General features: G+C 42.1%; 1 protein-coding gene across 1 annotated transcript in view; it reads right to left on the bottom strand.

Annotated features, from left to right (window-relative positions):
* Positions 1-5,489: 5,489 nt before the first annotated feature.
* IL31RA (interleukin 31 receptor A) overlaps positions 5,490-19,210 on the bottom strand; it is a 54,185-nt gene continuing 40,464 nt past the window's right edge. Inside the window, exons 8-14 of the mRNA XM_047863453.1 lie at positions 14,523-14,705; positions 13,612-13,713; positions 12,641-12,787; positions 10,500-10,640; positions 8,532-8,625; positions 7,292-7,373; positions 5,490-6,095 (exon numbers count right to left, since the gene is read on the bottom strand). Coding sequence (XP_047719409.1) covers positions 5,646-6,095; positions 7,292-7,373; positions 8,532-8,625; positions 10,500-10,640; positions 12,641-12,787; positions 13,612-13,713; positions 14,523-14,705 — 1,199 coding nt within the window. The 3' untranslated portion in view covers positions 5,490-5,645. The remainder of the gene's footprint in view (positions 6,096-7,291; positions 7,374-8,531; positions 8,626-10,499; positions 10,641-12,640; positions 12,788-13,611; positions 13,714-14,522; positions 14,706-19,210) is intronic.

Here is a 19,210-nt window from a genome sequence, read left to right as displayed (position 1 = left end):
TTATATATTCATACATTTATATACACACATACATACAACAAAATATTATTCAGTCATACAAAGAATGAAATCTTGCCATTAGTAACAACATGTCTGGAGCTGAAGTATAATGCTAAACAAAATATGTCAATCAGAGAAAAATACTGTATGATTTCATTCATAAGTGGAATTTAAGAAAGAAAACAAATGAGCAAAAGGAAAAAAGGAGTAAAGCAAACCAAGAAACAAACAGGCTCTTCAGTACAGAGAACAAACTGATGGTTAGCAGAGGGGAAGTGGGTGGAGGGTTGGGTAAAATAGGTGATGGGGATTAAGGAGTGCACTTGTTGTGACAAGCACCAGTGATATATGGAATTGTTGAATCACTACATTGTACACCTGAAACTAGTATAATACTGTATGTTAACTAACTGGAAAAAAGATAAAAACTTAAAAAAAATCAATTCCAAAAAATATATGTTGGTAAAAAATCTGCAAATTAGATTAGAATAGATGAATTTTCTCAAGTCACAAGAATCCCTAAAGATACAGGCTGACTGCTGAGAAGTTAAATCATAAAGTTACAATAGTCAAATAATTTCAAAAACAAAACATAAAAACCCTTACAAAATTTTTATGTAAAGATACTATAATTAATGTGAAATGTGGAAATTTCAATATATTTGACAGTATGTAGGCTCTCTAGGGTCTATGAAAGCTCTCAGGGGGTCCAGCTTTTAGCACATATATCATCCCAATCAACATTCTCCAACTCCTGAACCACAGTTCTGGCAGTTGACCAGCCAGAAATCTCCCTATTCTTCATTGTATTATAGGGGAGGGGACATTATACCAATTTCATTTGAGGGGGCTGGTCAGAGCCTCCAAGTGAGAACAAGGCTGTACACAGAAGGCTTTGCCAAAGGCTTGGCAAGGCTCTGGTCCTTTGGGAGGAGCAAATGCTTCTGTGATACGAGTGCCCTTCAGAGAGGATGTGGGGCCCAGGTCATCCTAGGAGATGGAACAGAGCAAACACTGAGGTCTGTGGTCCCACACCCAGGTGGCTTAATGGCAAAAATAGGTCAAAATGGACACTGGCTACAGGGGTGAAGCCAGAAGACAGCTCATTTCACTGCTGTTGTAATAATTTTAAAAAAGGAATCAATGTGTCAAGGGGCAATTTTCTATGACATGACCAGGTATACTGAAGGGGGCAGCTGGGGTCACAAGGAGCATTATGGAAATGGGCCGGGGAGTCGGAGACACTGGAGCCTTACTGGAGGGTGATGAACGTCAGGAGCAAGCCTGCCAAGGAATGGGGAGGAATGGCCACTCATATACCGCCAGCTTATGTTCCAGTTAGAGGATGGGCTCCCTGAGGGTATTGTCAAAGAGCACAAGCTGGATGAGAGTCTGGGGGCAAGTGGACCCATCAAAATGAAGATAAACACCAGCACAAGTACATAACTTTAAAAGAAGGAACAGGCCCAGAGCTGCAGTATAGGATCACACTATTCTGGTTTACCTGAGACTCTGCGGTTTTATCACAACAGGGCCCATGTCCTGGAAAATGCCTCAGTCCCACACAATTGGGCACTCTAACCACAACTGTGGCTCCACACAGCCCCTCAGGAGCTGGGGACACAGCAGATGGCAGGAGGGAGAACCAGGTAGCCACATAACCCTAGAAAAGAGAGCTTTGCTGCCTAGGTTCTGAAGTCTCGATGGTGAGAATAAACCAGAGAATGCCTGCTTTGTTACTGGGCCTTTGTCCTAATCCCACAAGAATGTGACCTGGGGAAATGAGGCTTCCAGTCTTCAAATGTCCTAGAGGTTTCAGCATTGGTCATTTCCTCCCTACTGCTACAAGGGATATGGCCCACTCTACCCTGAAACCACAGGCAGATCCATGGGGACAGCCAGCAGGCAGCCAGAGGGAGAGGATGATCAAGGAGAATACTTTGTTTTCTTTTAACATGGAAGTGACCTGAGCATGTTTAGAAGATGATGGGAAGGAATCTCTCAGGAGGGAGAAGTTGAAAGAACAAGAGAGCCAGTGGGGAGGGATGTATAATATAAGAGCAGGGCCACCTCTGCCTCAGAGACCTTCCCCAAGTCTGACCTGAAGAGAAGAGAGATGGGTGGGTTGTGCATCCTCCATGAAGGGGGGGGGGGGGCACCTCATCTGCTGAGAGTACTCTGAAGGAGTTTGAGGAGCTGGGAGTTTGAAACTGCTGCCATGAGAGGCACCTGGGTGGCTCAGTGAGTTAAGCGAATGACTCTTGGTTTCGGCTCAGGTCATATCTCACGGTTCGTGAGGTCCAACCCCACATCTGGCTCTGCACTGACAGCATGGAACCTGCTTAGGATTCTCCCTCCCTACTTGCCTCCCTGGTCTCTCTCTCTCTGTCCCTCCCTTACTCATGCTGTCTCTGTCTCTTTCAAAAATAAATAAACTTCAAAACAAAAAATTCTGCCATGAGAGATCGAAGAGAACTCAGGTGTGAGGCCCAGCTGCATCCCTAGCGGAAGCTATGTTGGCAAAAATAACTCCCTAAGTCTGATTCCTGGTCACCTGTAGCTGTTCTGTATGTCCCATAACCAAGAGACTCCCTCAATCTCTAACAAAGTTGGATATTTGCATTTTGAAGTCTCATTTTAAATACCTGAGTGGGTACAACTTTAGAAGAGAAGTATAGCTTTACATGAAAATGGTATTACAGCTTTATTACCTGAAAGACAGAAATACCAATGCATTTATGGTAAAGCGTTTTAAAGGCTATTCTCACTATAGTAACCCTGCTTTCATACTCTGCTTAGGAGGCCAGAACTGCCATGCACATGCATTATATACTGTATGGCTTTATGAACAATATGCGGAAGAGACAGCATGCACAGTATACAGAGAGATGGTTCTCTTGGTACACAAGTCCAGTCTTCTGCATTATTATAATCATTCAGAGTTTTCTGCGCGTCTGTTCTGCTTTGCACATTTTGACTTCCATTTCAAAGTCCAGGCCTCAGGTTATTTTACCCCACATATGTAGTGAAGTTGGACAGAAAAGAGAATCCCGCTCCTAAAAATGAAATCAGCAGTAGGTGCGCCTAGACTGCCTTGACTAACCATCTGAGGCTTGCTGACTGCTGGCTTCGTGCTTTTGAGGACTTCCTCCCTTGGCGTTTCTCCCACACCTTTCTCAGCAGCCAGATGCAGGCATCTCCAGGTTTTCGCCAACATGGACTGGGGATGTTTCTGCTTTTGAGCCAATGCTCTCTCTGCTGACTCCAGTGTCCAGTAAAAGCTGCAGAGGGACAAGAACTGCTAATGACATTGTCATAATCAGTCCAGGCACCCTCCCTCCAAGAGTGCAAGACACCAATAATGCCACATACTGTGATTACAAATAGGCCTTGTCACTAATTCAGGAAAAACATCTATGTGGTGTTTCTTTTAAAATGTCCTACAAAACCCACATATTTTCAATAGTCAGCCAAAGGACGAAGTCAATCAATTTTGTAAAGCCCTGCTAAGTGCCTCTCATGTCTAGCAGCTCCGCTGGTCTCTCAATGCCCCAGTGGCTTGGATGTAGAACACTATATAATGTCAACAGGTAGACATGCAGACTATAAATATACATGGGACAAGCTTACCTTCACAATGACTTAAGCAACACAAATAACTATGAAGTGTCAGTAACCATATCCATTAAATTGACAAAACCAAGCTTACAGCAATAAACAGTTGATTATCAATAGCAAGGACAAAGGATGCCCCAGATACCCCTGGATATATTGAAAATATCAGTGCAGCCTTTAAGGGGGTCACAGATGTGCAATATATGACAATAACCATAAAACTGTGACCCAGAAATTCCACCTTTAGAAAGAGTCCCCAAGGAGTTAGGACAAAGGTAGGAAAAGAAAATGTACAAAGAACAGAATTTAGTGAACTTGGTCTCTATACAAAGAAGACATTTAAAACAATCCTAACAAGAAAGGGTCCTTGGCAAACCATAATATTCAGGCACACCATGGAGTTCTGAGTGTCCATTCAAAATACTACCACAATGAACCATGTTCATGCATGAAATTTTAAACATGAAATAGTACATGAAACTAAAGGAAAATACAATAGAATCAATGTATGACATTCAATTAGATGAACACGTATATAACTATATGCAGATCGTATCAGGAAGGAATTAAGAATGACACAAATAATTGGTATTAAGAGATTATTGTTGTTGTTGATGTTGGCATAGTAGAGTCCAAAACAAAATTTAAATTTACAAAAAAAAAAAAAAAAATCCTGGCCCACATCTGAATTGTTGGCTCGTGAAGTTCATGCCTGCTACTCAAGTACTGACTTCTCAAATTCTCCTGTAAAAACGGACATCAGCCTTTCTGGCTGGCAAATGCTACATTCAAGGCACCTTGGCTGCTCACTCATTGCCTGGCCTTCCCAGATCTCACCAGGTTCTCAGAGACCTCCCCTAATAGCCAGATGAGTCAAAGCCACATATTAGGAAATCATCTGCCATCACTGCGGTTAAGGTGCCAGCCCAGGGCCAGCCATTAGTCCCCAATTCTCAGCAACTGAATCCTGACATTAGCACTTGGGCTAAAGGCTCCCCTGACGTGTCATAAGCTCTGTGCATGGCCAAGGTGAAGGAAAAGGAGTCCTGGGTCTGGGCAGCAAAGTTACAGTAGCATGTTTCCACACCCTGCTCAGGTCCTTCAGGAAAGAGGCCTTTGAAGGAAGCTTTGTAAGCATTCCTAGGCTGTGAACTAGCATAAGGGGCCAGAGATCCTGTACAAAAGCAGTGCAGTATTTGGTGCCTTTCTACTCCCAGGTTTGAGTGCAAGATAAAGGGCCAGCAAAGGCCTCTGGGAGCTTTTCAGAGCTGGGCAATGACCTGAAGATTGGGGCAGACCTGCTGGCCCAGGCTGGAGTCCACTCCCTAGTGCCCTGCTGAGATCAATTAACTAGAGGCCAATGTGCTGTGAACTAGGGGCAAGAGTCCTGGGTGGACGTGTTGCTGCAGACACTTGAGATTTTATGAGGTTAATGAGAAGCACACCATCAGGAAGGCCACTCTACCTCCCCTGCCCCTATACTGAGGGAGAAACAAAATCTCACAAGTGAGATCTCAGGGCTTCCTTGGAGGTAGAACCCAGAACCCAAGGGAAATCAATGTAAAGGGAGAGATTCCCACCTCCTACCAGACCACTGTCCTCTGGCAATGGGGAAAGTCTGCTGGATCTCTGAGGAGAAGCTTGAGCAAAAGTTGTGGCAAAGACCTAATTCATAGGGAAGGCAAGATATATCCACCTTAGGGGCTCCAATGTCCCTTAAAATCATTATGTCAGGGACCTCAGTGAGAGCTTGTTACCTGAACAAAAGAAAATAAACACTTTTCCTCTGCAAAATGCTCAGACATACCACTATCCCTTCTTCTCAGGCAAGTTACACATCTTACAACAAAAGCACGAAGCCAGCAGTCCAACCAAGTTCAACAAGCCACTCAGGGATGTGTGACAATTTCTCTAACACAAAGCAAGGATGGGGAGACAGCCAAGGAAGCTCTTCTGGCTAAGTCCTAATACATTCTGTCTATAAGAGTTGCCCACACTATGACCCAGAGAGATTCAAGTCACAGTAACAATTAGACTTCCCTTTTGGTTTGCTCTGGAAGTTTTTCAGATGTGAGAAATTCTCTGGTTGTCACTGAATTTTTCAAGTATGGATTAGGTTCTCCTTCTTCACAGATACGGTCTGGCCCTAAATTCGGAACAGAAGAAAGAAGCTGCTCTGTGGTTTCTAAGCAGATCCCCTCTGGTATTCTAGAACACAGTTGTTGGGATTTTCTCTGTGGAATCTCAGTTGAAATGGGAGGACAGTAAGGCTGATATGGAGAAGTCACATATTCATTTTTTTCCTCTCTCAAAATGTTTTCCTGACCCTTTCCAAGTTCCTCTGTGGAAACGTCTTCCAGAAAATTCTCAAAGTTCACCACCAACTTGTCAATAAGGTCTCTGGGGGAAGAATATGGTTTTAGAACTCTGTCTTCTTCCGTATTCACAGGGTCATCAGATTCCTTCAAATTTATCTTATCCTGAAAAATAGAAAAGGATACCCCCAATGATCATTTTGGAGCTACACATGAGGTAGTCAATAGGCTTGGGACAACCAATGTCTCACCTCTTGACCAGCCCCCACATTCCTTCCAGAGACCAGAAGTGATGGCCAATCACCTCCATATGCCCTTCCATAAGAGCATGGCAACACTGGCCCATTTCCTGAGAATGGCACGAGGTATTCCATTTTTTTCTTATAGAGAGCTCGAGACTATTTGCCACACAATCTTAAGTTCACAAAACTACAGTTCAGATGGGAACATCAAAATTAGAACTCTTACAGATGCAAAAACTACAATCATGAAGACAAATGACTTGCCCAACATCATCAGAAAAATCAAAGGTGGCCTCCTAGGCAGAGGCAGTGTCTTTAACATCTTTGTATACAAAGAGTCTAGCTCAATGCCTGGCATTCAGTGAGTAATATATGCCTGCCATGGAGGCCAGCCCTATGTTACTCAAAAAGCATTTTCGAGGCACCTGGATGGCTTAGTTGGTTAATCGTCCAACTCTTGATCTCAGCTCAGGCAATGATCCCAGCATTGTGGGATCGAGCCCCTTACTGGAGCCTGCTTGGGATTCCTCCTCTCCCTCCCTCTGCCCCTTCCTCTATCTCTCTCTCTCTCAAAATAAATAACTTTTTTTAAATAAACGAACACTTTAGACATCTGACAATACTGCCTATAAATCTGTTTACTCTCTTCATAACTTTTAATAAGTAGCAAATAAGGTAATACACAGCTGATACAGGAGAGAAGAAAACAGAAATAACACAAATAACAAAAATTTAAATAAGTAAATAAAAATGTCCATGTTTAAAAAAGATTTCTGAGTTGAAACAAGTGCTAATACTAAAAATTCCAGCATCAAGCAATACTAGAAACAGTCTTTAATACAAATTTAAAGGTGATATTTGACAGGGCTTGTTTTTACTTAACTAAGAAATTCCACCTTAAAACTTTGAAAAGAGTTTTCGATTTAAAAACTTATGAAACTTGGGGCACCTGGGTGACTCGGTCAGTTAAGTATCCCACCTCAGCTCAGGTCATGATCTCATAGTTCATGTAAACCCTGTAAAATCTCAGCCCAGGACTCCTCCTAACCTCCATCACTCTTCGTTGTCTTTTACAACCAGCCTCCTCAATGATTGCTTAACAAAGACAGGACTGTTTACCTTGAAATCATCTCCACGCCATGTGGCTATGCTGCTTTCAGCAGGGTTGGGGACATCGGGCCAACAGAGGTGCTTTAATCTGCTAATAATATTTTAAAACAGGAAGTGAGTTAAAGAAGTATATTCCTCACACTGCATGGCTATGCCAAAAGGATGGAGCTTTGCTATAGGGAGTTGTGTGGCTCCCTAATAAATAAGGTCAAGCTTCTGACCTCCTGACAGAAACTGGGAAAACAAAGTAACCTGGGGAGTGAAACTTCAAGTCATCAATGGGATGTGATGGAAAGACACCTTTCTTACCCTCCCCTGCCCCTCATCTCCACCCCGGGTCTTGATGCTGAAAATCACACCATCACAGAACCATGTCTTTGAGATATATTCTCCAGGAAAGGTAACACTCAAAGCCTTATAAGATACCCATACTTTAGTGCAGTGATTCTCAAAGCAGGGTACCATCCAGCAGCAGCAGCAGCAGCAGCAGCAGCAGCAGCAGCAGCAGCAGCATTACCTGGGAGCTTGTTATACATGCAACACGTACAAGAATTTGGCTGCTGACCTGGTTTCTACCTATGGTTGGAAAATGAGGTTGACATTCACTTAACCATAACTAAGCATAGCTGCTTGGCAGAGAAGGCCCCAAATTGCACAATTCTGGAGAGAGAGGTCTACGAGGGAGGGAGTTCTTGGCCAGCCTGACAGTATGAGGCTGTCTGTGGAGAGAAAGCCTATGACCCTGAGGATGAGTTTCCTTTCCCATAGTGGCCAGGACAGGTAGGACAAATGCCCCTGTAGGCAGCCATCCAACACTGCACCATGAGCAAGGAACAAGTCTGTGCTGGGCACACTACTGGCTAGCAATCTAATTCTATGGGTACGCTCCCTGGTCTGCTTGGGAGAGAAGCTAGTGGCCTTCAGTCCTCTTGCTGCTGCCAGATGCTGAGAGAAAGGACCTTCTCCCTAATTTTAGTCTCAGATGCCAAATACAGAAGATAAAGCCTGTGGGGCAGCTGGCAATCCCTTGGCCTAAGCCTGGTGTATGGGGCTGTGGGGGTGAGAGTCCTCTTGTTTGGTCAGAATTCTGATGAGCTATAGGGTGTAACATATAATAAACTCCATAAATATATGCCAAATTAATAAATGAAATAACACCCCCTTAATGACAGAGAACCCTCTTCCACCCATGATGCCTTCCACCCCTTTCTGTTGCCTATAACGCCCATGCTGTTGCCTATAAACTCACTTGGGCTTTTTGAGACCATATGCCACTGACAAGATGATGAGAATAAGAAGGCCACCTCCAACCAGAGAAGTTATAAGGAAAATCTCAAGGATACCTTTGGGAATAGGAGAACAAATGTCAGTTAAAGTCCTCACTTTCTTAACAAATACCAAAGATTAACTTTTTATTCTAGTAGCTTAAGCAACACATTACTTATGAGTTTTTTTTCAATTCAATTGAATTTGAATTTATTCGTTAAAAAAAACCCTGGTATTTATGGCTCCTCATCCAGTTCTCTTCTGCCTGAATAATAGTGACAGATATTATGTTCACAAGGTTCAGTCTCCAACCTTTTTAATTCAGTACATATTTATGAGCACTTACCATTTGCCAAACACTGTTCTGGGTAATAAAATAAACAGCAATAAGCAAGAAATACAAGACCTCTACTCTCATGGAGCCTACGTTCTGGTAGGAGGATTCAGACAATAAAAAAAGATTATTTCAGATATAATAGGATATTAGATTGTATCCAAGGTAAGGTTGAAGAAAAGTTAGTAACTTTAGATAGGGTGGCAAAGGAAGACTTCTCTGAGAGGTGAAATTTGAGCTAAAGTTAATAATGAGAAGAAACTGGCCATGCAACAATATGGAGAAAGCATTTCTGGCAAAAGGAACAGTAGATGCAAAAGCCACAAAGCAGAAAGAAGTTAACACAGACAGAAGCAGAAAGTTGTAGGAGATGAGGTCAGTAAACAACAGATTGTGAAGGATCCTGAAAGCTATGGGTAGGAGTTTGAATTTTACTTAAAATACAACAGAAGCCAAAGGTGGGTTTCAGGCAGGAGTCTAGGGTTTTAAACTCTGGCTGGTGTGTGGAGACTAGACTGTACAGGAACAGAGACAGAAGGAAGGAGATTTGTAATGTGTAGACAAGTGTAAGAAACATCGACACTCCAAGGCAGGCTCTTGCCTTAAATTTGACCCATGGAGAAAATTCTAGCAGATAATGCAATTTGTGCCCAGTGTTGTGAAAATAAAACAGCATTTTTAAAAGACTCTAAAGAACAATATCAAAAACCTCCAAAAAGGCAGTGTTAGTCCATAAAAATAAGAACGTGTTGTGTAAAAAACACAATCCCATATTCGTATTTTCCAGAGGCATAAATATTCTTTTAACAATGTAATGAGCAAGAGGTTTTCAAGAGTACTTAAACCAGACTATTTTTCACTTTTACTGTAAAAATTGGCAATGTCCTTTCACTTTTAATGTAAATAATTCTTAAAACAATTCGAATATATCAAATCAAATCTCTTTCCCTCAAAGACTTGAGAAAATTAAAATATTTCTGTTTCTCCCATTCCCCTTTCTTCTTGATCTCTCTTCTCATTTCATCTTCTTTTCCTCTTGAATATTTCCCATAACCATCATACAACACTATATAGCATTTTATATTTTGTTATTTATTACATTTTTCTTGCTATTTTTCTAATCTAAAAACTAATAAGCAGAACATGTCATGTATGTTTTTACTCAAAAATCTTCACAAAGGATAGAGGTTAAGTTACTTCCTGTGGGCCAGTGGTGCTTGTTCAACCAAGGTTTTCCCTCTAAGGTCCCATTGTGCAGTAACCTGTGACACAGACAAAGTGGTGACTATGAACTTGGGGACAGCCTTGAAGCAGGAGCTTGTTTGGACTGAGAGTAAAGTTGGCATTAACTTGATCTCTTCACCTCAAGATAATAGGGGGCTATCCATTAGGAAGGAGCAAAATGACCACTCTTTTTCAATTCAGCTCTCAATGTGCCTGCTCTCCCTATTCTCTCCTCACACACACACCTTCCAGGAAGGCCAGTGAGCCACAGGATAGATGGTTCTATGTACCACCCTTTCATTTGGCTTCCCCCTGCCTTTGGAAAACATCATCACTAACTGGCCTAAGGGAAATGCCAAGGGGAATTATCCAAGGCTTGAAGGAAATACTCACTAATTGACAATGTCTTAAAGTTTATCGTGGTGCCGTTGATCCCCCCAGCACTGGTGCTGGCCATGACTTGAAGACTATAAGAGGTCTTTCGTGTTAGGGACTCCAGATCGTACTGCAGGATGTTGGAGTTAACTGTCTTGGCTAAAGGAAAAAGATGGAAGTCAAATGCCAGAGCCAAGGCCAAGTAAAAAAAATGCCAGATCCAAGGCCAAGCACTGGAACCTGTACCTCTAAGCCAGTCCATCTCATACCCCAATCCCTCTATCCATGTTGTGCTTAAAATTAGCCTATAAAGATAGATCAAGGACCTAAACATAAGAGCTAATATTATAAAACTCTTAGAAGACAAACACAGGGTAAATGGTGGCCTTGAATTTGCCCTTGGTTTCTTAGATATGATACCAAACACATAAACAACAAAAGAAAATAGATTAATCTGGACTTCACCAAAATAAAAGCTTTTGTGCATCAAAAGACATTATCGAGAGAGTGAAAAGACAACCCAAAGAATGGGAATATATGCAAATCACAGATTTTATAAGGAACTTCTATTGAGAATATATATTTAAAAACTCTTAGGACTCAACAACTGAAAGGCAAACAACCCAATTTAAAAATGGTCTGGGGCGCCTGGGTGGCTCAGTCGGTTAAGCATCTGACTTCAGCTCAGGTTGTGATCTCGCAGTCTGTGGGTTTGAGCTTCACGTCGGGCTCTGTGCTGACAGCTCAGAGCCTGAAGCCTGTTTCAGATTCTGTGTCTCCCTCTCTCTGACCCTCCCCTGTTCATGCTCTGTCTCTCCCTGTCTCAAAAATAAATAAAGGTTAAAAAATAAATAAATAAATAAATAATAAAAATGGTCAAAAAAAATTGAAGACTTTCTCAAAGAAGATCCTCAAATGACCAATTAGCACATCCAAAGATGCTCAGCATCAGTAGGTATTAGGGAAATGCAAATCAAAATCACACCGAGAAACCATTTCATGCCCACAAGGATAGCCATAATAATCTTTTTTAACATAAAATAAGTGTTGGTAAGAATGTGGAAAAATTGGAATTATCAGACTTTGCTGGTGGGCACGTAAAATGGGGCAGCCTCTATGGAAAACAGTTCAGTGGTTTCTCAAAATGTTAAGCCCAAATTACCATATGACCCAGAAATTCCACTCCTAGGTATATGCCCCAAAGAATTAAAAGCAGAGAACTCAAACAGGTATTTGCACACAGATATTCATAGTAGCATTAATTACAGTGGCCAAAAGGTGGAAACAACCCAAATGCCCATCAACTGATGAATGGATAAATAAAATGTGGGATATCCACATAATAGAATATTCTTTAGCTAAAAAAAGGAATGAGATACTAATACAAGCTACAGGATGGATAAACTTTGAAAACAATATGCTAAGTAAAAGAAGCCAGGTAAAAGAAGCCTCATACTCTATGATCCCATTTGTATGAAATAGCCAGAATAGGTAAATAAAAAAGACAGAAAACAATTTTGTGGTTTCCAGAGACTGTGGAAAGAAGACAATGCCAAGACACTGATTAATGGCTACCAGGTTTCTTTTTGGCATGGAAACAGGTAGAGATGATGGTCACACATCATTATCAGCATACTCAATGCCACTAAACTGTGCATTTCCAAATGGTTTAAGTGGTGAGTTTTATGTTATATGTATTTTGCCATAATAAAAAAATTTGCCTAATTTTAGGAATCCATGCCCATCCCTAGGAAATCAGGAGATAGTCTGGATTCAAGGAAAAAAGTATGACTTGGCAGTGGGCAGTAGGAGTCAGGATAAAGGGTCCTGCACCGAGCTAAGTGTCACTACTCTACTCTTTGATCCAAGCACACAAGTCCATTCCAGGCTAATGATGGTGAAGCTCCCAGGAGGCCCACTTGTTCACAGCCTAACGAGGACATATTATATCAACTCCTGTGGTTCCTACAAGACTGTCACTTCACTCTCATTTGACTCCAAAAAACTCAAGAGATAGGTACTCTTGGCCTCATTATCAGAGATTCTCAAAGAAGCTAAGTGACTCATGCAAGATTATAGGGCACCAACCCCTAAGGCAGGTCTATCCATAGCATGTTTGGGTTTTAGGGAGTTTCCAACTTGGCTATAAGCACACTTACAGAATTCTTTTCCATCTTCAGCTTGGTAAAATATGGTGTAGTTGGTGATGAAACCATTTCTTTGACTCTTGGGAATCTCTTTCCATGTGATTGTGACTGTCTTCACACCAATGTTGTCCGCCTGGGTCACAGGACCTGCTGACGGAACTTTACAGGACAGGGATAAAAACAATAAACACTGAATCACAGTGGAGTAGATCCTTTCCCCACAAAGGCTCTGGCTAGTACTGAAAGCGAAATCGGTGCTGGAGGTGGGAGGTAGGAGCAAAGTAGGTAAATGATGAATCATCTTGTTTGGGAACACTGTTTTCTAGAATTATCCATCTCGAACAGAAGAAAAGCAGGGTCAGAGGCCTGCAAAAAAAGTACTTTCTTATGGCTCTCACTCTCATTTTGCATTCAGTTTCTACTCATATCTGTAACAGCTATCATCAAATACAGGTGAAGGATATGCCCCCATGGGCAACCTTTGAGTGACAGGATGTGTTTTCTAACGTGGAGGAGGTTAACTTCCAAAAGATAAAGTCTGAGAAGCTCACCAGTAAAACCCTTGATTACAATTACACAATTAAAAGTAATTTTTTAGCATCTCCAACTTATGATTAACTCTGCAAAGTCCCTAACCCGGTCTTAGCTAAATGTTATTCTGCCTACAGGGCTATTTGCACAAAGTTTCTTTGTGAATTTGCACAAATTATTTCAACTCTCTGGGCCTTGATTTTCCATTTATTAAATGAGGGGCCTGGACTTGATGATCTCTAACTTCTAGTCCAGCTTTGAAATTCAGTGGATCTACAACTTGACCACATTGTGTCAAGCATATATAGCTTACCAGAAGCTGAATGAAGGTGCAGCACAGCTAAACACTAAGGCAACTGTGAATGAGCTACAGACATCCACAGCCTTGGCTGGATGTTGGATAGCACCCCCACTCAGTGTTTCCTTGCCCCACAGGGCCTTTTCATACATACTGCCTTCTCTGACATAAGCCTGGATGGAAAATGGCTTGCCCACTCGATCTTGCAACACTGGATACACAGAGATGTTATAGCACCAGAAAGGTTTTAATTCATCTGTAAATAAGAAAGAAAGACAGAAAACAAGCCTTACTTCAGGGCATGGCAAAGGAGAAGAACCACTAAACCAACTTACCACTACAACTTACTAAAGATGCTCTATTTCTGTACAGTTTCCACATCTGGAAAATAAGGAGGTTAGGTTGGATGGTCTCTAATGTCTATGCTAGTTCTAAAATAGAACTTTTAAAATTAATTCTAAGAACCAAGTCTGCACCAGTGTGATAAAATGACAGAGACATCCAGGAAGGGAAAAGAAATCCATCCCTCCTCCATCATGGATTTTGATACCTGATTTTGTAGCAATGCAGAAAAAAACTGAATCCTTCTGTTAATAGCACATCATCTGGTGAACTCAGATACCATTAATTCTAGCTCCTCTGTCTTCCTGCATCCCTGCATGAGTATAAATCCTTATATGAGTGCTATTAAGTATTAATAAATGGCTGGACTGACAGGATTAGGAGGGTAAAGCCTCACTTATCTGTGATCGGTGTTTGTTGGGATGGGATATAAACTCTAATGTTATCCCCATGACCGAGACATCAGGAAGGGCTCTCTGATGGTGGTGTTAACATGGTGTTTTCCACCTGGAAACAGGCCAGATACCTGGTGTGATACCCATGACTTCCCAACACAGCCTCACTGGGAAATGGCAAGAATGTCACTTCACTAAGCTTGCACTAGCTTTGCCAAATGCTATTAACCACACCTACAGCTTTGACGTCAAAGTTAAAGATTTTAAAACTGATGGAAATGAAAATGAATCCCACAAAGAGGGAACTTATACGGTTCATAATTGCTACCTTGCTTAATTGTCCAGTTTGTAGCCTGAGACACAGATTCCCAGGAAAAAGTGGAGGGCTCTGAGTCCAAATCTGGAAACCACTCAACCATCCATGTGTCTACCTCTGGAGCAGAGCTTCGCCACTCCACCACCAGCTGGTCCTGAGTGAGGCACGCCTGCATGGCCTCAATGCACTGAAATGCTAAGAGAGGAGAAAAAGAAGAAAGAAAGCTGCCCAACTCATTCTCCAAATGCACCAACCACACTGGCATCCATTCACTGCCCAAATTGTAAAGAAGATCAAAGTTCAGGATCTCCACTGCAGCCTCCCTTAATGGTGCTGTTTCCACCCTTTTTATTGTATCTCTTTTCTTTACCCCCAACTTTGATGTAAGTACCTTCTTAATTTTTTCTTATCTCTGACAAAATTTACCTGTTTCCAAGAAAGGATCTCACTAGAGAGTTGCTGACTCAAAAGACTCACCTTCCACAGGTGCCTCTGCAAATAAAAGGAAAGCAAGCCTGAGACAAAGAATGAATCTCTAAAGACAGAATTTCAGGCACCAGGAATCCTATGGCTGGGAGCTAGGGACCCTAATATCATACCAGGGAGGTGGCTTCAAATTTCATCTGTCTAGGCTAGCCCCACACAACCTGCCTATGGATTCCTCTCCATAGGGCAGTAAGAATTGTATCTGTACCAGAAAGATGCAGACACACTCATTCAAAGCCCCTAGGTACGGACCGATATGCCAATGACAACATTTTCTGCAAGCCCAACAAAAAACTCATGTCTGGATAAGGGCAAGGAGGATTCCTTTAATAGAAAAGTTGAACATGAGACTTCAAATACAATAGCTAGGATTTCATTAGAATCAGAGAGCTATCTTATTGAAAATTTTCTAAATAAGCAAAGAGAGGAGAACTACTAGAGGTACAGTATGGCAGAGAAGGGGTGGGGCTCAGAAGATCACAGGATGTGGCTCTCCCCTCTCCTCCACGTCTTATCACCCACAACACACCTGAAGCTTCAAAACTGGAACAGAAAATATGCTTAAATGAACACCAAAGACAACCTTGGATAAAGGCAGAAAAGGAGGCAGTGTCCCTCAAAAAAATAAATAAATAAAAGAGCCTTCTGAAGCTAGAAGCCTAGGCCAAATGTAGGAATTTGATGTGGCATCTGGGGTATTGAATCCTGCTATTTCTAGGCAACAAGCCCCATGAGGCTGTGTTCATATTTAGGAACCTCTGTTCTTGAAGGCCAAAGTTCATGAATCCTTTTCCCAAACTGGGCCTTTATGAGACACTCCAGCTGCTAGTCCCATAAGCAAGGCCAGGTAATTTGTCACCCTGAAAGGGTCAGGAAGGGCAGATGAGGCATGAAGAAAATGTGAAGCTGGAGTGAGGACAGGGGCCTGAGCATTAAGCCCTCGTGACCCCTAGAGCTCCTGTCACTCCCACCTCCTACCCCCTCACCCCCGCTCATAGCCTGTACGCATCCTCAGTTACCATTGAAGTCAGGCCAAAAGGCATTCCTAGAGCATCTGGAACCCTCCCCAGCCTCTTGAAGCAGATAATGTTCATGCTCTCTGATCTTCTCAATTCCTTCTTACTGTTTTTGTGTATTTTTCTTGGTTGGAAGAACTTTGTAATATAACTCATACTCCAGAGTCCCCTTGCAAGGTCATGCTGGAACCGCCCTCCCCAAGATGTTTATTACAGATTTTACCTGTTATGGCTTGAACTGTGTCCCCCAAAAAAGATATCCTCAGAATGCAACCGCAGAATGCAAGTACCGCAGAATGCAACCTTATCAAGAAATCAGGTTGTTGCAGATGTTAATAGTTAAGATGGTAGGTCCTTAACCCAGTATGACTGGTGTCCTCATAAGAAAAGTGGAATTTGGACACACAGACAAAGAGACAGAGGAAGCTGGCCCTGTGAAGACCAGGCAGAGAGTGAAGTTATGCTGTCACAAGCCAAGGAATGCCTAGAGCTTACCAAAAGCAGGAAGAAGGAAGGAAGGAACTCCCCTAGATGGTTCTGAAAAAGCATAGCCCCATCAACACCTTGGTTTCAGATTTCTAGCTCCCAGAACAATGGGATAATAAATTTCTGTTGTTTGAAGCCACTCAGTCTGGTACATTTCTATAGCAGCCCTGGGAAGAACACACTGCTCCTTTGGCCTGGCCTTCCCTTCCCTGATGTTGCTTCCTTCACTGCCTTTTCTGGTCTCCCTGGAGGCAGTTTCTCAGTAATTACTTGCACACAAATCTTAACCTGAAGACAGGAGTGAGTGTTGATTCCTAAGCCCACACCTTTCTTTACCAACACTGACTATCAGAGGAACAGGAGTCAGGTCGAAAGAGCCAAATATGCTGCAGGGAAGAAGAGAACAGCCCAGGCTCTGGGCCACAAGAGTGTGGAAAAGGTTCAATTAAGCCATAAGTCAACCTTCAAAGGGCCTGGGTAGTGTCAAAGGGTGCTGAAAGAGAAGTTTCCTAATCATCACTCTGCTGTATGTATACTAATTGCTGAATCCTTCCATTATTCACCAAGAACTTTTGAGCACTTTCTCCAAATACACCATACCCCCAGGAGCAGGAGAAAATCCATATTCTTCTGGGGAGAGGGGGAAGGGGCTTTGACCACTAATACCTTTAAGTTCTTGTTGTTTGCATGAAAGCAGTCACTGTGGGCCATCACATATAGTCCTCAGGTGCTATGGTGCCTCACCTTAGCCAGCTGTCCTAGCCTATCCTCAGCTCTTCCCCAAGAGTTCAACCTCCTTCTGACTCCCCACCACAAAATGGCTGTGCTCTTCTGGGCCCTGCCTCAGATCACTCCAGAGCCACCTGCTGGCTAAGGTCTTTTAAAACCCAGAGGATGATCAGACCAGATGGAACCTGAAGGTGTATGTATTCCAAACCCTTATCTTAAACATGGTAAAATGGAGTCCCACAGAGGTAAATAACCAGTTCAGTGTCAAACAGCATCAAATCCAAGGTTCTGAATAAAGCATATTATATAAATTTGGATCGTGGAGACCTGTGTTTGAATTCCACCTGAGAAACCATGGGCAGATTCCTAAGCTCTCCCGAATCTCAGCTTCATCGTCTATGAAATGATTCCACAGCATCTACCTCATGGGTCATTTCAAGGCTAACATTAAACTGACCTATGTCATCTTATCACAATGCCTAACATATACTAACAGTATATGATAATTATACTTAAAGATTGTTATAGTTATTACAATTAAAACTATTCTCTACTTGACTCCATTTTATTAAATAAAATTCTGTAAAGCATTACTTTCTTATATGTCTAAAACAGGGGTCTTTATACTTTCTCTGTAAGAAGCCCAATAGTAAATATTTTAGGTTTTATATTACACATGGTCTTTGTCACAACTATTCCACTCTATCACTGTTTCTTTTTTTTTTTTTAATTTTTTTTTTAACATTTATTTATTTTTTGAGACAGAGAGAGACAGAGCATGAACGGAGGAGGGTCAGAGAGAGAGGGAAACACAGAATCCGAAACAGGCTCCAGGCTCTGAGCTGTCAGCACAGAGCCCGATGCGGGGCTTGAACTCACCAACCGCGAGATCATGACCTGAGCTGAAGCTGGACACTTAACCGACTGAGCCACCCAGGCGCCCTGTATCACTGTTTCACAAAAGGTTATACAAGGAAATGTAAACAAATAGGTGTGGCTGTGCTCCCATAAAACTTATTTACAAAAACAGGTGCCAGGCCAAGTTTGGTCCACAAGCTGTAGCTTGCCTACATCTGGTCTAGGATCATTATAACTAACGATCACACCAATGCTTCTGACACAAATCAAGTACCTTCAGAATTGGGAAAAATAAACAACAAACCCTATGGGAATTTAGCTAAAATATATTTCATAGTATTTGTGAAGTTGATAATCCATGTCTAATAAAAATTTAATGAGAAATTGTATTAACAATGACAATAGTAGTAATTAGCATTAAATAAAGCATTTTATTTATTTATTTTAAAATGTTTATTTTGGGGCACCTGGGTGGCTCAGTCGGTTATGCGTCCAACTTCGGCTCAGGTCACGGTCTCACGGCTCTTGAGTTCAAGCCCCACGTCGGGCTCTGTGCTGACAGCTCAGAGCCTTGACCCTGCTTTGGGTTCTGGGTCTCCCTCTCTCTCTGCTCTTGCCCTGCTCACACTCTGTCTCTCAAAAAGTGAATAAACATTAAAAAATATTTAAAAAAATAAAAATAAATAAAATGTTTATTTATTTTTTAGGGAGAGAGAGCAGAGGACAGGCAGAGGAGAGAGAGAGAGAGAGAAGGAGAGAGAGAGAGAGAGAGAATATCCCAAGAAGGTTCCTCGCTGTCAGCTTGAACCGTGAGATCATGACCTGAGCCAAAACCAAGAGTTGCATGCTTAACTGACTGAGTCACCCAGGTGCCCCTAGGCAAAGCATTTTATTTTATTTTAAATATTTATCTTTTTTATGAATATAATTTATTGTCAAATTGGCTTACATACAACACCCAGTGCTCATCCCAACAAGTGCCCTCCTCAATGCCCATCACCCATTTTCTCTCTTCTCCACACCCCCATCCACTCTTAGTTTGTTCTCTGTATTTAATAGTCTCTTGTGGTTTGCCTTCCTCCTTCTCTGTTTATACCTATTTTTTTTTCCCCTTCCTTTCCCCCA

The sequence above is a fragment of the Prionailurus viverrinus genome, chromosome A1 (assembly GCF_022837055.1).
Source record: "Prionailurus viverrinus isolate Anna chromosome A1, UM_Priviv_1.0, whole genome shotgun sequence".
NCBI classification, from domain to species: Eukaryota; Metazoa; Chordata; class Mammalia; order Carnivora; family Felidae; genus Prionailurus; species Prionailurus viverrinus.
This window is presented reverse-complemented; position numbering and strand designations above follow the sequence as displayed.